This window comes from Cladophialophora bantiana (genome assembly GCF_000835475.1).
Source record: "Cladophialophora bantiana CBS 173.52 unplaced genomic scaffold supercont1.4, whole genome shotgun sequence".
NCBI classification, from domain to species: Eukaryota; Fungi; Ascomycota; class Eurotiomycetes; order Chaetothyriales; family Herpotrichiellaceae; genus Cladophialophora; species Cladophialophora bantiana.
Genome location: NW_015971578.1, coordinates 1911790 through 1929427, shown reverse-complemented (window position 1 = coordinate 1929427; position 17638 = coordinate 1911790). Strand labels below are relative to the sequence as shown.

The window sequence follows — 17638 nt, the reverse complement described above, 5'->3', positions numbered from 1 at the left end:
TTCGCTCTTCGTCCTTTACCCCTTTATCCATTACCCCCGTTAGCCCGCCCTGTCGGCTTTTATCCCCTCGAGCCCTTGACGCCGTTAAGAACTACGGACCCAGCAATTGCTGGGCCGCCTCCCTCACGATGTGCGCGGACTCGGCCAACTTGGCCTTCTCCTCGCTCGACAACGGGAGCGGCAAAGACTTGACAACGCCATGTCTACCCAGAACGACGGGCATGCTGACGCAGCAGTCGAGTTCCGGCTGGAAGTGGCTGACGGGGCGGACGTCGCGCCTGTCGAAAATGATCGAGCCGCAAATGTTGGACACGACGGACGCGATGCCGAATGCGATGGCCCCCTTCGTGTCGACGATCCGTTGGCCCTCGCGCTTGCATTCTTCAGCGAGCTCCTCTCTGTTGAATTCCTTTTCCGGGAGAGCCTCTCCGATCGGTACCCCGTCGATCGAGGCAAGTGACCAGGCCACAAATTGAGAGTCTCCGTGCTCTCCCAGCACATATGCACTGACCGGACCAGTCGCAACCTGTGATAGAGTTTCAGATTAGCCGCGAGCTGGATGGCAAGGAAGGGTCAGATCGGTGCTGATATGTACGTACCTCGAACCTATCCGCTAGCATTCTCCGAAGTCGAACCGTATCCAAGAAAGTGCCTGAGCCTATGACTTGACGTGTTGGAAGGCCCGAGAGTTTTTGAGCCAGCGTCGTGAGCACATCGACGGGGTGTGACACGACAATCATGATGAGGTCTGAGCGGAACGGTCTCATCGAGTTGATGATTCTCCGGAGAATGGCAGTGTTCCTCTCGACCAGCTGAAGTGAGGTTTCACCTGGTTTGCATGCGTCAGTCACTCTTGTCCGCAGAACATGAACCACAAGAGAAGACAGGTGTAGCGCCCATGAGCAAGGTCTCCTCTCTTACCTCTTGTCCTCTTCGACCCGGCAGTAATGACAACAATGTCACATTCGCCGGCTTCCTTGTATGTTCCGGCCCGAACACGGGTACTGCTGTCTTCGGCGTAGCAGGCGTCCGAGAGGTCTCGTACCTGGCCGTCTCTCTTCTCCGGCTTGATGTCGACCAGCAGGATCTCTTTATAAAGGGAGCCTTGCAGGAGAGCGTAGGCCGAGGCGGCGCCTACCTCTCCGGCTCCAATAATAGCAATCCGATCAGTCATCTTGTAGTTCTTGTGTGTTTGGTTTTTTGACAATATGTCAGTGCCATCATCTAATCTTTTGAGGCGGCCGCCCTAGGTGGTTTTATAGATCCTCGCCAAAATACTGGATTAAAAAGGTGGTCTGTTGGTGGCGTGAGTTTGGGATATTGGCGGGTCTTGGGACGTCCGAGGCATCATCACATGTTGGACACGTGCCGAAGAATTGTGCCCCTTGTACAGTTTTCATGGCAAGTCGGGGTGACCTTTGTCTCTCTGAGTCGTGCGTCTTGGCTTGCTAGAGACAAGAAAGAGGTTGACGGTGAGAGGTGAGAGGTGTTACGTGTGGGCTGAGTTGTGTATTATCTGGGTACGCATCCAACGCGTAATTGCGGAAGGGATCAACTTCGGCAGAAGGGAAGCAATCTCCTTGGCAGCGCAGCCTTGTCACACAGCCTTGTCGCTCTTCACGGTGTGGCCGCTCCTTACGCATGACGCTGGGAGGCGTCTTCGAGTGAGCCATATTCCCACAAGTACAATAGTAACTGCCGCATCCTAGGCAATACTTGTAGATCATATAGGATACGGGTGCCAGGTCAAGGTCGGCTCCCACCATCTCACCATGTCGAGTCGACAGCCAAGCAGGCTACGTATCTCATTGCTGGAAAAGGGGCACACGAGGCTGCGCAACCAGCAGGATGAAAAAGAGTTGGTGACAATTTCTCGGCGAAGACCCAGACTCTACTTGTATAACAAGTAGGAACGTTGTTTGGGAGGAATTGATCCCGCCTTTTCCCCTAATATACAAGTATAAAATCCCCCCGTGCCTTCGGAGTCGGGCTTTTTAATTTCCGTGCTCACTTCGATGCGCCTTATGATCGACATGCGGGTGTAACTTAGGGATAGCCAGCGGCATCTGGCTGGAACACTCAGGAATAAGAAGTCGGTTTTACCCCAGCACAGCGTGGCATGTTTCAAGTCCATCGGAAAGCCTTTCAAGAGCATTTGCGAATTACCCAAGAAGATAGGTTTCAGGACAAACATGCCCGTCATAGAGGTCAATACCGCCAGCAGTGCAAACCTCGCCATTGGATTGGATCAACAGAATCCTCCAGCACCACTGTAACTGGAAATGCAACCAGTCCAACCTTCGAGGCTGTAGGCCTGCATGTCCTGTTCCCTCATCTCATCGGAATAGTACTGGCCATCTAGTCAACATGTCCTAATAGTAATCGCTCGACAACCCTCATTTTCACAGTATGCGGCATCGGCTTTTCCTTTGGTGTGTACCAAGATGTCTACCAGGGCCTGTCCCACGACCCTTCGTCGCCATTCTACGGCTCATCACCGGCCATGATTGACCTCATCGGCACGCTGGCCATCTCGCTCATGACAATCGGCGCCCCCTACGTGACGGCGTGGACTAAACGATTTCCTCCCCAATTTGTCATCTGGGCTGGTGGGATTGTGTTTTCTCTCGCCTTGCTGTTGGCCTCGTTCGGCCAACGAATGTGGGAGATCCAGCTCACTCAAGGATTGCTCTGCGGCATAGGGACTTGTCTATCCTACATGCCCGCGGTTACGGTGGCGCCGACTTGGTTTACGGCGCGTCGCGGTCTGGCCATGGGTATCATCCTTTCGGGGACTGGCATCGGAGGCGTCGTCTGGGCCCCTGTGCTGCATGGATTGATCACCAAAAACAGGGTTTCGCAACTCTCTGCGCATATCAGCAGCCGTTGCCTTTGTGCTCATCAGTGCCACCGCTCCCGTCATGCGTTGGGAAGCTCCTGCATCACGCCGGTTCAGGGCAGAAGCGAGGCATTCGCCAGGCATCGTGGGCCTGCTCAAAATCCCCTTGGTGGACTATCGCATCGCTCGATCCCGCACCTTCTTTGCGCAAGCCCTGGAGGCCGCACTGCAATCCGCGGCATATTACACCCCCGTGTTTTTCTTCGCCTCGTATGCAAGAACCTTGGGCTACTCTTCGGCCACGGCTTCGGACTTTATCGCCCTGTCCAACGCTGCCAACGCTATTGGGAAGATCATCATCGGCCACGCAGCAGACAGAATCGGCCGCCTCAATGCTTTGTTCCTGACTATGGCTATTTCAGCGGTCGCTGCGCTTGGGTTGTGGATTCCCTCGTCCCTTTCCTCGACCCAGGCTGACAGCCGCAACCTGTTTATCGCCTTCACGGTACTCTATGGCATTTTCGCATCCGCATACGTGTCACTCTTCCCGACCTCTCTTGTCGAGGTCTTTGGAGTTCAAAACTTTGCCTCGGTGAACGGGTTTCTGTACATGGTGCGAGGATTGGCCACCATGGTCGGGACACCCGTCGCCGGCGCACTCGTCCGAAGTGCCACTCATGAAAAAGGCCCTGCCCCGTACCAGAACACTGCCATTTTGGTGGGCGTGCTGCTGACAAGTGCCACTCTGGCCGTGTTTTGGGTCAGGTTGGAGGCTGCGGTCAGCAATTTGAGCCAAGGAGGCGCAAAGTGGAAGCTTTGATGTCAGCCCACCTTTTGGCCCAGAAGGTCAAGTCGGTCGCCGATATTCGGACTCACACGCCGCTTACGGAGCCGAGTTTGATGCTGGCTGGCTCGCGTGCAACCCTCTGGTGGATCTTTGCATCTGTCCCGCGGTCTCAAGCCCCGCAAACTCGAAACCCGCAAGTCGCAGCCCACAAATCCCCGCATTCGCCGAAGCACGAGGTTCGATCCAAACAACGAGCGACCCCAAGCGGCGAGTGGACATGTTCTAGAATCTTTGCTTGTACACGCTTCTCCAACATCTGAAGCTACGGCTTTCAGAATACTGTCAGCCAGTCCAGATGACGGTGTATCGCTGCCAAATCTGCTCCAAGCCATTCAAACGGAACGAGCACCTCAGCCGGCACAAGAGAAGCCACTATTCCGATCGACCGTTTACATGCCCGCTCTGTTTACGCTCATTCACACGACAGTAAGAGACAAGAACTCCTCAGGCCACGCAGGCCGAGCTTGCAGAGACTGACTAGATCTATATTGCGCGCTTGAAGGGATACGCTCCTGAGACACATTTCATCCCACGCGAAGCCGCCACAGCCAACGCGAAGTACCTCCTCGAAAAGACCATGCGAGCAGCACCGCTCTGAGTCGGGCCGCCCTGGCCAGAGTGGCCACCACGAACCTATTTCTCTCCCCGACATCAGCCAGATGATCCACGACGCTACGCCGCTTCCCCTGCAACGCGAGTTCGGCCAGTACCAGTCTCCTCCTTACGATGCCAGCTTTCTCGCCTCGCAGCACGTGGATCTTCCTGCGTTTGCCGACTACAGGTCCGCCCACAGGTCCGACATCGACGTCCCTCCCGAGCTCTCTGAGAGCGACAGTACTGTCGTGTTCGGGACACCGGGCGCGATGCTATCGGCCGGCGCTCGAGTCGTGGAGCTCGACGACCTCGACCCCGCCGACGTCGCACGCCTCTTTGGCAGCCCCCCTCCAGCCCAGACCAGCACCCTCCCAGCGCAAAAAACTGCCTCGCCGATCCTGGACCGCTACCACTCCCAAGGATCGGACTCACAGCGCGAACCCTTTGAACTCCCCCCCGAGCTGTTCAATCGCGCAGTCGACGTCCACGCCAGGAAATGGCTCAGCGACTTTTGTGACGGGGGCTGATGTCGTTTTCCTACGGGTACTTTTCGTCCTGTGAAGGTGTGGTGAAATCGATGACGGCTACATGGATTGATTCATTTCAAAGCGCATCTGGGATGCAAGATTTGCTATAGTTTACATCCATACAAGCTTCGCCTATATATGCAGCGGCTGTCCGTCCCGTTCACCAAAGAAAGAAAGAGAGGCGCGGCGCTGGGGGTATCACTGGTTAAATTCAACTGCAAGGCCAGCCTGCCAGCCTGCGTCGGAAGTCTAGATCTCAATCGCGGCACCAATCATGGACTCGATCCTCGATTTCAGCCTGAACACCGCGGGACGGGTCAAAGCGATGGGCCCACCGACGTCCTCGTGCGGCAAGTTGGGAAAACTCCGGACCTTCCAGGCCGAAGCGGCCGTGTCAGCGTACAGGCACGGGTACGCCTCGAAGAAGCAGTCATCCAGCTTCTGCGTGTCGAACTCGTCGTACTCGAGGTCGTAGGCGCGCTGGAGGGCGCGCAGGCCCGGCGAGCGCAGCACGGGCTTCTTCTCCAGACCCGGCTCCGCGAGCGGGGGAGTGCCGTTGGCTTTCTCCAGGCACACGAGGTCCCATACGCGGAAGGAGGTCCTGTCGGTCACGTTGTCCTCGCCGTCGGCGGTGGTGGCGGTTACTTGTTTCTGCTTCGAGGAGCCGGGTTCGCAACCGTTGTCGTGTTCTTTCGAGATAGAAGACGAGGAGAAGGACTGTTTCCTCCGGCCCAGCCGTTTCCGGTGCGCGACGACGTTGTGGATGGCCATCCGGAACAGCGCATCCACGTCGATCTGGTCCTGGTGCATGATCGCCATGTCTCGAACGTCGGGCCACGGCATCCAATCGATCATAGGGGAATGTGGTATCGAGAGCTGTATCCGCGTCGGACGGTATGCGGGCGGGAGTTGATTGTATGAGCGCTGGCAGGGAAAATTGCGCCAGAGTTCCGAGTGCAGGAAGCCTTGAAAGGTAGCCTGTTGATGGCAGAAAAGGGAAGGACAGAGATTTGTCAGCTTATACAACTTGACCGTTTCTAAAAAAAAAAAAGAAAAACAAAAAGAAAGAAAAAGAGAGAGAGAAAAAAAAAAGAAAACTTGTGAATAGCAAAGTAGAGCCAGCCCTGTGTGCTTATTGCCTTTTGGGACAGAACATGCGTACCGTCAAATTCCAGTACCCTTCAGCTGCAGGCCATGCCTCGCGAACCACCCAAAGCACTCCTTCGGCAGTAATGGCGCGCTGCAAGTCATTGCTGTTGCATCCATCCGTTAGCCCTGCTTGTCCAGAATCCAACCACGAAGCGAAGGAGATTTGCTTCTTTTCTAACGTGTGGCGGCCTCACCTCAAACTACATCGTTCCGCGGCACATTGGAGCAGTTGCCTCAGCGCCGTGATGTACGTGTCGAACCGCGACTTGGGCAGGCTGGTGTTGAAGCCCATGACCAGGTCCAGGCCGGACAGCGGGTGGGTGAAGGTGTGGTCGGACAGCGTGGCTCGGTTGAGGCGCGCGAGAGTCCGCGTGATGGCCTGCTGCGCCTCTTTCTGGGACTTGTCGGACTCTTCGCGGTGGGCTCTGACTGGTGTGCGGCCGGCACGGTGGTTATGGTTGTTTTTGTTGGTGTTTGAGCTTGCGAGACTGCACGAGCGGTCGTTTCGAGATATTTCCAGGATAGGTGGGTATGTGGGTGCGAAAACGCTAGTTGCAGTTGCTCTCCTTGTTGTCTTTGTTTTTGTCGCCGTCGAAGGTGTTGCTACGGAAAAGGCATCATCGCTCATGATGTCAATGTCCGAGTCCTGATCCACTGCTGAAGAATCCCGAGCCGGGCTAAAGCTACATGGCCGCCCCAAGTAGTTGCTCTCGGAAGACAATCTAGGGCGCTTGAACGCAGGCGAAGTAATAGCTGAAGCCGTGACTGGAGTTCCCCGGCCTGGGGACTTATTTTGATGCCGAATAGGCATGCCCTGTCCATGAGCAGCAGGTGAAGAGCTGTCTGGATGTCGAAATGGTGCATTTTCCGGCTCCAAAAGAGGCTCCTTTGGCTCGGCAGAGACTTTTCCTGGACCATCCTCACTGTCCAGGTAGTACAGACTCTGGGAGTCGTCCAGAACCCATTGTCCAGACATGGTAAGTAGTCTCGAGTGATCAGAGCTGTCGGATGCGGATGGTGCAGTAATTCAAAGGCCGTGCGCTTCGGGTGGGGTATCGCTTGACAGTGTTTATCGGATGCATACTGCACCACCCATGCGGGTTCAATCCTGCATGACGCTGTGTTCTTGATCTAGGGGACCATTCAGCTTTGGTCAAATCGATATCAAAACTGAAGATGTGTATCCAATCTTAGAAGTGGCGGGAAAGGAAGAATGCTAGGATTTCTCGCCAAGGCTGCAGGCTTTTGGTGCGGGGTCTACTGGGCAGGAAGTGGGCAGGAAGTGGGGTCCCCGGACATTCTGCTGTCATGATTTGATGCTCGTTCCACTGTCCCGGTGTCTTCCCTGCATTGCTTACTGGAGGCATGATGATTGGCCATATTCATAGTGCTTAGTTCAATAGAGAGAGATATACTCGGTACACGTATCCAACGTCTCCCTTGTGCGGGTTGAATGCAAATGGCGGATGGGTGGCCCAGCAGCTGCAAAGATGGGCGTCAGTGTGGCCAGCAACACGCGCAGAGATCTGTTCAGGAACGCTTCTTGTAGCGAGCCGAACAATTCAGACCCAGTCCGAGCTCATCTTGGTGGAAGAATCAGGAACGTCGAGTCCAGGGACGGCCTAAGTAGGGGCTGAATACGGCGAGCTTGCCATGTTCCGAGAGAAGCTACCAGCATTCCAACCTAAGAGCCAGGCATCCGTCGACGAAAAAGACTTGAGCCACCCTTCAGAAACCTTCCGTAGAGGATGATCCTCGTCCAGCACGCACTCTCCCGCTCAAACAACGCCAATGCCTAGTCGACCAGTCCCTTTACATGATATGCTGGAGCTAGATCATATATTGAGACTAGTCGATCTGGATTTTCCTCCGCCAGTGCGCTTCTGAATCTCGACTACTATGTGAGCAGCCGCACGGCCTCCCTGGCTTTGTCAGCTCATATCAAGCTCAACCCCTTTAGTTCGTACACATTCACCCAGTGCTCGGTGTGAACACCCTTTCCAGCAGTAAAGAGACATGATTGTCGTCCCTGAAATTGTCCAATCTTCGCCCACACTCCGATAGCACCGCTGCAATTGCTGCTGGTGGATCATGGCTGAATATTGAGTGCATCTCCCACGCTGTCACAGCCCGGAGATGAGGCTGCAACGGCAGCCCGCACGCCCGCCCAAAACTCTGCGTCCAAACAAGCTAATGCTACTACAAAGGCCATCTTAAGCCATCATCCATGCTGTCATGGGTCATCTTGGCGATCTCCCCCCAAGGCAGGACGACCAGGTGTATCGATATCCTTGTGTCGTCCTCATTGATGTCCTTCACCGAGACAAGAGCGAATGATTTGAGCATCCGCGGGGTTTCCATGAGCCGGAAGCTGTCCCACTCTTCCTCGTTTACTTCCATCACGGACAGAGGATGAGTGACATGCCACTTTCAGTCCTATCTTGTTATTTTCCGATGAACAGATAGTGGCGATCTTTTTATACACGTCCATGCGACCGCAAATAACTCAAGGGGTATGCAATTTGGTCCACGTACAGCAGCACCGGCAAAGTTCGATTTCATCGCGGGCGGATTCTGTTGTTGATGCCTGAAGGATTTCGACCGAGCCCTCCAAGGTTGCGTAGACGTCTCGATGATGTGACTGAACCTGGGCGGGCCGGAACGTGAGAAGCCGTTTCCGTTGACTTGTTTATGCTTCGGGGACACTCCGCTGGAGTACAGTGGCCCCGCGCCGCACATGCTCCGGCCCGAACCAGCGCCAGCGGGTGCGAGCGAAGTAGCTCAGCTCCTTGGTCTGTATCCTGCTCTATCTTTAAAGGCGGATTATCTGCAGTACATGGTGCTTTCAGTCATAGCTCTCGGGCGTCAACTGTAGGCAGCCCTTCCAGCTTGATATGCTGAGCCGTGGGATTCGGGTCGCAGTCGAGATTGCACGATATCAGCACCACCACACCTGATCGGCTAGGGGGGAAATTTGGTGGGCTATGTTCAGGCCGTCCGCGTCGTCTAGCACCAGCATCCATGATTGTTGGATATTGGCTAATCCTGGCCCTGTGTCCTCCCATGTCCGTGCCGAAACTTTTAATTGCTTCGCAATGTCCAAGAATCCATTCTCTGCCAATAGGGTGCTGACAGCGACCCAAAAGATTCCCCAGAGGCTGGCCACGTTTAATGAAATAGTTGGTCGAGAATCAGGACACGACATGTTCAGAGGATGTTATAAAACATATACTTACGGAGCCTGGACTCGATGAGCGAGTTGCAAACAGAGCTCGCTCCTATCCTGGCCACCAATGTCGGAAATGATAATCCTGCATTGACTTTGGGGATTCTTCGCAGTGTCTTGAACGACGATATCCAACTTACGGTCCATGGAGAATGTCATTTCGCCTAGTAAATAACGTGTTGGCAGAGCGAGTAAAGGTCTATCGTACTGGATTCACGATTGAAATGGATACTGGGTGGATCAGCACCTGCTGCTGAGCTACAAAATTGCTCACCGGAACATCCACCTGTGCGTCCATGATCGACTGCATCTCGAGCTGGCCTTTCTTCACTCCTCCACTCTTCCAGTATTCTTTGGTGCAGGCGGCTGCCGTCACCGCAGCATATACCTGCGACTGTTTGCGTTTGTGGCTGTCCGTGTATCGCACACGCCCTTGATCACAACGGTAGGGACATGATCCCATTTGCCTGCACTCGCTATCTCGAACCCAATTACTTTTTCCTCGGCGGCAATCCGATCTCAGTGCGGAACACTCTGTATGACCTCGTTGCTGCACGCTGTTCAGCTGACGTGCATGGATAGTTTTCTCGCACCTTGGATCTTTTCCGCTGTCATCTCCTTCGGTCACGAGAGATACCTATGCCTGTTGAACGCGAGCGCGGCTTTTAATAGAGTTACTGTTATAAGCGAGAGCTATACAGGGGATCTGGAGGGCTTCCTTGCAAACTTCATCACCCTGTGCGTCACAATGGCGGTAAGCATCGCAGGATTCTATTCGGTGTTTGTGCCAATAGTCAGCGGGATACAGGTTTTTATTCTCTGGTCGGGGATAGACGGAGCTCGTAAATGCGTCGGTTGCACAGATCTGAGTGTGGAAGATGCCAATCTTATCCCCAATTCTCTTTTGAGCGAGATAGCCCAAGGTCTTCCTGACATACGCTCGGATTTCTAGATTCGCCGGCCTGAGAGTATCTTCGAGTTCTTTCCTTCCGATGAATTTGTCCGAATATTGCTGGTCAATGTCAATCTGAATCACCGACATACCAACAATGATGTCGCCTAACAAGATCACGATCCGTCAGGAGTCGTTGGGGCACCACTGCAGATGCCCACAATGATGGCGAATTTGATTCTTTCAAAGCTCGTGCGAAGATGGGCGGCCACTGCAGCGGAGCTAGCCACCCCCATACCCGGCATATAAGCCGGGACCACATGCTGACCACCTAGACGGCCTGTGGTATATGCATTCGAATTTCCGGGCGCTTTCCCGTATGAAAAACCGTTGGTATCGTACTCTTCTTCCAACAGTATTTCCACAGCATTGTGCTCAATGGTCAAGGCACAGATAATGGCGATCTCAAAGTCATCACGGCTACGGGGCGAGGGCGATCAGAATTCATGGAGCTGATTCAGTCTGGTCGGGAACAGGAGAGATCGATGGCAAGATCAACGGACAACGCCAGCGGTCCAGCGCAGGGCAGCCTTGTCACTCAGCCTCATGACAATGAGTTGTGCAGACCATCCTCCCCCAATGATTGCCAAGGCTGCCTTGTCTTCACCAGGCCGCCAAACTAGATCAAATATGGACTAGTGTCTGTCTCCTCGACAACGCCACGGAAACAATAGGGAATGCTATGTAAAGCACTCCATACTCGGTACACTTCACGATAATTTTGCTATTACGATATGGATCTAATCCATCCAAGATGCGGATGCGAGCAAGTGTCCCTCGCTACGCCGTCAAAGAGCCCCGCAAGAAAGAATTGGAAAAGATGGAATCGATTCCTGCCGCCCGCAGTACGGTATCCGACCATACATCTCAAGGATTCACCCCACGCAAGGCTCGCCTCAAGAAAAAGAAAAAGCCATGCACTCATCAGACCGAAGCAATGCATCCCATCCCGACGCTCACCCTGGCTCCGAAACGGCCCCGGATTTGCTGGTCAAGCCTTGCCCCTGATCCGGTGCCGCAACCGAGAATCCGCTACCCCACAGGTTGCTGCGTAGGATCTCTAGATCCACGTACTCACGCTGTGCACTAGGCATGGGACGCATGATTGCTGCTGGATGTACTACTGTTGTCGAATGTATATATGCATGAGAGCTTCCTGATGCTTACAATCCTAAAATCTTCTTACAGGCGATATTCTCTGAACCCACAACCCCTTGATGGTTACGGAGATTTGTTCCTATCATTATCTGGTTTGACTTTGAACTCGAGCGAAACTCCCCCAATATGGCGCAGGGACCCAGAGCGCCAGATACACACTCCGAGGTTGATGTCCTCATCATCGGTGCAGGCCCGGCAGGCCTTATGATGGCCAACTGGATGAGTCGGTGTGGGATTCGAACGAGGATAGTGGACAAAAGAGGGACCAAGGTGAGTTGAGTAATTCCTTTATATTGTGTCGAACCATACACACGTCGGCCACCTCGAGCATATCCTTCTACTGTTCTCAAGAAAATTAACAATTGTGAGCTAGATTTTCAACGGTCAGGCTGACGGACTTCAATGTCGGACGCTTGAGATCTTTGACAGCTTTGGTTTTGGACACCGTGCCTGGATCGAGGCAAATCACATGCTCGAAATCTGCCTCTGGAATCCAGATCCCCAGACAGGAGTCATTCACCGCTCTGACCGCATTCCCGACACCATTCCAAACATCTCGCGCTTCCAGCAGGTCGTCCTACACCAAGGGCGCATCGAACGATTCTTCCTTGACTCCATTTCCGAACACAGCAAGAGAACACTGAAAGATGTGCCTGGCTGGCAGGATGGCATCAGCATCGAACACGGTGTCATGCCCGTGTCGTTGCAATTCGATGAAAGCCTTGCCGACGACCAGGACGCATATCCCATAACCGTAACACTTCGACATCTGAGTGAACAAGAAGCAACACCAAAGCAGTCTGCGACCAGTGTAAACGGATCCGGAATACAGGATGGGTTATTCCGCAGCAACCTGTCGCCGGACGACACTCAAGAACTGCTGGAGAAGTCGAAGAAGCTGCGGGAGAAAGAGGGCGGAGAGGAGACGGTAAGAGCGAAATACATGCTCGGTGCAGATGGCGCCCACAGCTGGGTCAGAAATCAACTCGGCTTCAAACTCCAAGGCGAAAGCACCGACTACATCTGGGGAGTCCTCGACATCATCCCCATTACCGACTTCCCTGACATCCGAATGAGGTGTGCTATTCACAGCGAAAGCAGTGGGAGTGTGATGGTGATCCCACGGGAGAACAAATTGGTAAGACTATACATCCAACTGACCACAACCGAGAACGAAGGAGGTGGCAAGAGGGCAGATCGGAGCAAAATCAACCCAGAAACGATTCTGGCCAGCGCACAGAGGATCATGAGACCTTACAAGATTGGATATCGATATTGTGACTGGTGGACAGCCTATCAAATTGGACAGCGTGTCGGTGACAGGTTCAGTCTGAAAGAGAGGATTTTCTTGGCCGGCGACGCCGTTCATACTCACAGTCCAAAGGTACACACACTCCGACTTTGTCAGTTCCGACAGTCCCACACTAACACCACCGACAGGCCGGCCAAGGTATGAACGTCAGCATGCAAGATGGTAAGTGGAACTCCATTCCTCCACAACGGGGTGGTGGGTAACGGGTGACTCCAGCTTTCAACCTCGGGTGGAAAGTCGCGAGTGTCGTAAAGGGCACCAGCAACAGGTCAATCCTCAAAACATACCAGTCCGAACGACGAAGGGTAGCGCAAGACCTGATTGACTTCGACCACCGCTTCTCGCGGCTCTTCTCCGGACGACCAGCCAAGGACGTGCTCGACGAGGAAGGCATCTCGATGGAGGAGTTCAAGAACGCGTTTGAAAAGGGGAACCTGTTCGCTAGCGGCGTGGCCGTCGACTACGGGGCGAGCGTGGTGGTGGCCAAGTCCGGCGACAGCACCAAGCAAGGCGATGGCACCGAAGTGATGGGCGAAGAGAAGCTGCGCGTCATCAGCAGCCAGGCCTTCGCGTCCGAGGTCAAGGTGGGCATGCGAATGCCGTCGTTCAAAGTCCTCAACCAGGCCGACGCGCGGCCCTGGCACTTCCAGGAACTCCTCAGGAGCAACGGCACGTGGCGCCTGGTAGTGTTTGCAGGCGACATCACGGAGCCAGCCCAAAAGGCCCGTCTGGACGGACTGGGCGCGAAGCTGGGCGCCACGACGTCGTTCCTGAAGCGCTTCACACCGCCTGGGGCGAGGTACGATTCAGTCATCGAGGTCCTCTCAGTACACTCGGCCAAGAGGCAGGATGTCACCATCTTCGACTTCCCCGAGGTGTTTAGGCCGTGGGACGACGGCGACGGCTGGGACTACTGGAAGATCCACGTCGACGACGTCAGCTACCACGAGGGCTACGGCGATGCGTACAGGAGCTACGGCATCGACCGCGCCCGCGGCTGCGCCCTCATCCTCCGCCCGGACCAGTACGTCAGCTGGGTCGGCGACATGGACGACTACGAGAGCATGGACAAGTTCTTCAGCGGCTTCATGGTTGAGCAGCCTCAGCAGGCTCTGGGGGCTATGGGCGCCGAGGGCATTAGCCGTGTCTCGTTGAAGGACACAGACGACACGGCCATTCCAGCTAGGAACGGCGCAGTCGTCGGTGTGGCGGCAGCATGAAACTTCACGATATCATTTGTTTTCAAAAATGTGAATCAAATTGAACCCTATACATAGGCGCGTAGTCAGGAGATTCCGTCGAGACGAATACCATAGCGAACAAAAGATCTTGAACCTCTGTATCTTCAAGAAAATAGTTCTCCTTCGCTAAACGGGCTTCGCCCAGATATCTGTCCTACGCATGCAAAGTTCCAATGACGTTCGTGTTCTCTCATACCAAACCGCTCTGTACTGGCGCCTTCTTTGAGCGGATATAACAAGGATTGTAAGCTAATTAGCGGTGCTTCACGGCCGGAAATGTAATCCTGTCGTGTCCTCGAGCCTGCCATCATCCGGGCACCATTACGGTCTCATCCTCTCTTCTCCCACGCCCTAATAAGAGCTCGCCCTCGAATCTCTCCTTCCTGCACCTCACACCTCTGAATGGCCCTCCTGATCAGGTCTTGTTCAAACCGCACCTCCGCAAGCTGGCCTTTAGCCCAGTTCCTATGCCGCGGACATCGATTCTTGATACAGACGCCGCCTTTTTTAGGCATGTTGTCACTCTCATCTTCTTCCTCGCCCGCGGCTGGACTCTGAGAGTGCCGAGCGACGCCGTTGGGTATTTTCGTGTTTCCCTCATCGTTGGGCCCGTCTTCTGGTGGTCCTATCCTCGCCTTTGCTCCAGTGTCGATAATCGCCTTCCCGCCGTTGTGATTATACCATGTCAAAAACTCCTCATCGGACCACGCCATCCTGGGGTCAAATCCACAGAGATCTTTCATCTTCGGATGTGTCTTGCGGACTTCCTCAATTATAGTCGACGATCGAGCCTTGACTAGCTCCCAGAACTTCTCTCGCGCGACAAACATCTCATACCTCGCATTTAATCGTTGCTTCTCCTCTATGATATTGGCCATCGTGGTTGTTTCCAGGTCATCATATTCCAAATCCGGTGGTGCTGTTGTTGTTTTCGAATCGGCATCGGCCATTTCAACGTCGCGGGGCGGAGTGTCGGGCTTCCTGCCTAGTGCCTTTAGCTGCTCGATATCTTTGCATTTCTCGATCAGAGCTTTGATTTCGCCAGCTCGCAATGCGGAGCCTCGATTGGGAAGCATTTCGTCGTCGAGACTACTGTCGGTCTCATATTCGGTTCTTTCTTCGTCGCTGTATGCTGGTGTGGCGAGTCGGCTGTCGGGATCCACGCCGTTGGCAAGGTTCAGGAGCTGCTTTGAAGGTTTCTCTTTCCGCTTCTGCTTCTTGCGATGCTTTTTGGTTGTGGGCCCTTCAATAATATACTGACCATCCTTACTAGTCTGAGCCTGAGGGTCGCCTCTCTGCACTAGTTCCACGAAAAACATTCGGCCACATGCATCGGAGCAGTACTTGCTGGGAGGGACTTGGGTAACACGGGCGGGCTTCCTGCAATCTTTTCGCCGGCACATTCGTTTCCACGTGGTCTGCAAGCCGGGCTTCGTACAAGATGGACAAATGTACTTATCGATCAACTCGCCGTCTCGTTCCTTAATGTTGACACAGTTCCCATGGAACCATTCGTCGCAGCCGCCGTCACAGGCGATCATCCATGTATGATTATCTCCTTTCCGACAGATACAGAATACCTCTCCGTCATCGTTGGAGCTCGATGACGTATCTGCATCCGAAGGTGAAGGAGAACCAATCTCTCGTGATGCGGCGCGAGACGAAGCAGGCGTGGGTGATGACTGTACACTAGCAGCCGAAGTTTGCGTTTTCAGTTTCGAGGGTCCCAGCTTTAGCTGGTTCGTGCTCGGAGTAGCGCTGGGAGAGCGAAAATTCGATCGCGCCGCAGGTGGACTTTGTTCGGACTCGCTCAGTCTGGCCTTCTTGTTCGAGATGCTCTTCACCTTGGCCGTGCCTTTCTTCCTGGCAGCTGCTGAGAGAGGTTTTGCGGAGTCCTCAGGTGCCGGTCGCTTCTTGCCCGCGATGGGTGCTGGAGTAGCAAATGGTTCTGTAGATGATGCCCTTGACCCCACGATAGATGGCGCCCTCCTCAAAGGTACCACCACCGGTGGTGGCGATGAATCATCACGAGGCTGCGCAGAGAGCGAAATATCTTGCTGGTTTTTTTGTTTCTCCTCATCCTCACCAATGTCCCCTGAGTGCAGCTCCTCCTCCTGCTCTTCCTCTTGACGTTTTGCTGCCCTCTGGGCCTTTTCCGCCTTACTTAGCTTAGGGGGCGGGGGAGGAGGACCTCTGGCGATGATATCCTCAAGAGGTTCCAGAGGCTCTCCCGTTAAAGGTTCGACAATGATTTCCAAACTGCGCACTGGTTCCCAGGTTTTCGTGTTGTGAATTTTTGAAATATGATCTCTGACAGAGCGGCGTCGGGTAAACAGTTTGTTGCACAAGTAACACAAATACCTGCGGTCTGTGTGCTGGCCTTCATTCTTGGACGAGTGGACTGACGAGCGAGGCGGAGCGTCGGGATCGGGCTTCCTTGACTTGCCAGGGTGTTTGCGTTGTTTCGGGGCCTTCTCTGGCGTGGCCCGCACCGGAGCATCTTCAGCGTAGAGAACTTCTTCTACCATATCCATGATGGAAGAGCCGGCTGCAAGATTTGGCTCTTCATCCAAAGGAGGATAGCCCATTCCCATCGCCTCCTGCTTGATGTGGTCTCCATCGTTTGCTCCATCAAGACCGATCAAATCCTCGCTATCCTTGAAGAGTGAGACATCATCTATCGTCGTGTCATCGATTTGCGCGCTCGAGTGAATGGAATCTTGAGGGGGCGGCGCATCGTCGTTTGGCTGAAAAAGTTCGGGCGCAAAGTATGCCGAAGGAGGTTCTGGCTCTGGCTCCGCAGTGTCCATCCTAGAGAAGAAATTAGCCTAAGAGCCGTAGAAGCAGTCGGAGTCGACCGATCTCACCCATGCGACTCAGCGTTGGAATGGGCAACATCTGAAGAAATCGAATCGGTTGCGGGTTCGGGGTTGAGAAGTTCGGAGAGTGTGAAAGGCATGGAGGCTGATGACTGATGGGTCAGTTTGGCCAGGGCGAGAGAACAAGCGTCGCTTTGCCCTGTTGGGCGTCAGTGGGGTGGCTGTTAGGCTATTCTCAGAGCCAACTCAACCGGTTGCTGGTGGGAAGAAATTGTCACGGTATCAAAGATGTCCATAGAGCATTGTTCAGGGATTGTCCAACAAAGATTGAAATGTTTGACTACAGAGTCTGTAGAGCGACGCGAGAAGGCCTGAGTTGGTAGAATGGGCTGGCAATACGAGGTCGTGATTGACTTGTTACGCGCTCGCAGTCGCAGGGACGCGATAGGCGCAGCACGTGACTGATTACAACTCAATAGTGCACCCGGCAAACTGTGTCTTCTCTCCGCTGTCGTTCACTTCCCGAGTAACACATTTTCCACTATGCTGCCCTGGTGAGGACCACTGCACATGGCGGAGTGCGACAGTGAAGTTTGATGCTTTTGCGAAATGCCCCTCGCAGTTCTACACTCCAGAGGGAATTCTGCCAAAACACCACAAGCTCAGCTCACTCGGCGACTCAACTAACCTTTCCCTTCCCTCTTCCATTTGTCAACGATGACCCTGTCTAATTGTTGAGAGTAACCGGAGCCCGGCAGATCTTGTAGTCTTGACAATGGCACCAGCAGCCTGACTCAAGTCGCACTATCGTCAGGAGCCTTTTGAACCTCTTAGGTGATTTGAACTTCGGGGTAAACTGGCCAAAAGGCGGGGATGCATGTGGAGGACAGTGTGAGAAAGTCTGGGGTAGCTTCATTAAAGCGACGACGCCGGAATCGAAGCCAATAAATACCCCATGCGGAACTGGAGATCGA

The 17638-nt window shown here is 54.1% G+C and overlaps 7 protein-coding genes across 7 annotated transcripts; 3 read left to right on the top strand and 4 right to left on the bottom strand.

Annotated features, from left to right (window-relative positions):
* Nucleotides 1-91: 91 nt before the first annotated feature.
* Z519_03478 (L-lactate dehydrogenase) lies at nt 92-1174 on the bottom strand (the record flags this gene model as incomplete). Its single annotated transcript, XM_016761228.1, has 3 exons — nt 92-526; nt 600-829; nt 922-1174. The coding sequence occupies 3 exons, from the start codon at nt 1172-1174 to the stop codon at nt 92-94; spliced, it is 918 nt and encodes a 305-aa protein (XP_016623078.1).
* A 1018-nt stretch (nt 1175-2192) lies between these two features.
* On the top strand, nt 2193-3659 carry Z519_03477 (uncharacterized protein; the record flags this gene model as incomplete). Its single annotated transcript, XM_016761227.1, has 3 exons — nt 2193-2272; nt 2380-2777; nt 2854-3659. The coding sequence occupies 3 exons, from the start codon at nt 2193-2195 to the stop codon at nt 3657-3659; spliced, it is 1284 nt and encodes a 427-aa protein (XP_016623077.1).
* A 686-nt stretch (nt 3660-4345) lies between these two features.
* Z519_03476 (uncharacterized protein) lies at nt 4346-4807 on the top strand (the record flags this gene model as incomplete). The annotated part of the gene is made up of 1 exon (XM_016761226.1): nt 4346-4807. The coding sequence occupies one exon, from the start codon at nt 4346-4348 to the stop codon at nt 4805-4807; it is 462 nt and encodes a 153-aa protein (XP_016623076.1).
* A 249-nt stretch (nt 4808-5056) lies between these two features.
* Z519_03475 (uncharacterized protein) lies at nt 5057-6932 on the bottom strand (the record flags this gene model as incomplete). Its single annotated transcript, XM_016761225.1, has 3 exons — nt 5057-5785; nt 5970-6060; nt 6151-6932. The coding sequence occupies 3 exons, from the start codon at nt 6930-6932 to the stop codon at nt 5057-5059; spliced, it is 1602 nt and encodes a 533-aa protein (XP_016623075.1).
* A 2887-nt stretch (nt 6933-9819) lies between these two features.
* On the bottom strand, nt 9820-11237 carry Z519_03474 (uncharacterized protein; the record flags this gene model as incomplete). Its single annotated transcript, XM_016761224.1, has 3 exons — nt 9820-10241; nt 10280-10554; nt 11095-11237. The coding sequence occupies 3 exons, from the start codon at nt 11235-11237 to the stop codon at nt 9820-9822; spliced, it is 840 nt and encodes a 279-aa protein (XP_016623074.1).
* A 181-nt stretch (nt 11238-11418) lies between these two features.
* Z519_03473 (uncharacterized protein) lies at nt 11419-13824 on the top strand (the record flags this gene model as incomplete). The annotated part of the gene is made up of 4 exons (XM_016761223.1): nt 11419-11562; nt 11666-12676; nt 12733-12766; nt 12821-13824. The coding sequence occupies 4 exons, from the start codon at nt 11419-11421 to the stop codon at nt 13822-13824; spliced, it is 2193 nt and encodes a 730-aa protein (XP_016623073.1).
* Nucleotides 13825-14174: 350 nt separating this feature from the next.
* Nucleotides 14175-16804, bottom strand: Z519_03472 (uncharacterized protein; the record flags this gene model as incomplete). The annotated part of the gene is made up of 2 exons (XM_016761222.1): nt 14175-16656; nt 16713-16804. 2 exons carry the CDS (start codon nt 16802-16804, stop codon nt 14175-14177), a joined length of 2574 nt encoding a protein of 857 aa, XP_016623072.1.
* Nucleotides 16805-17638: the final 834 nt, after the last annotated feature.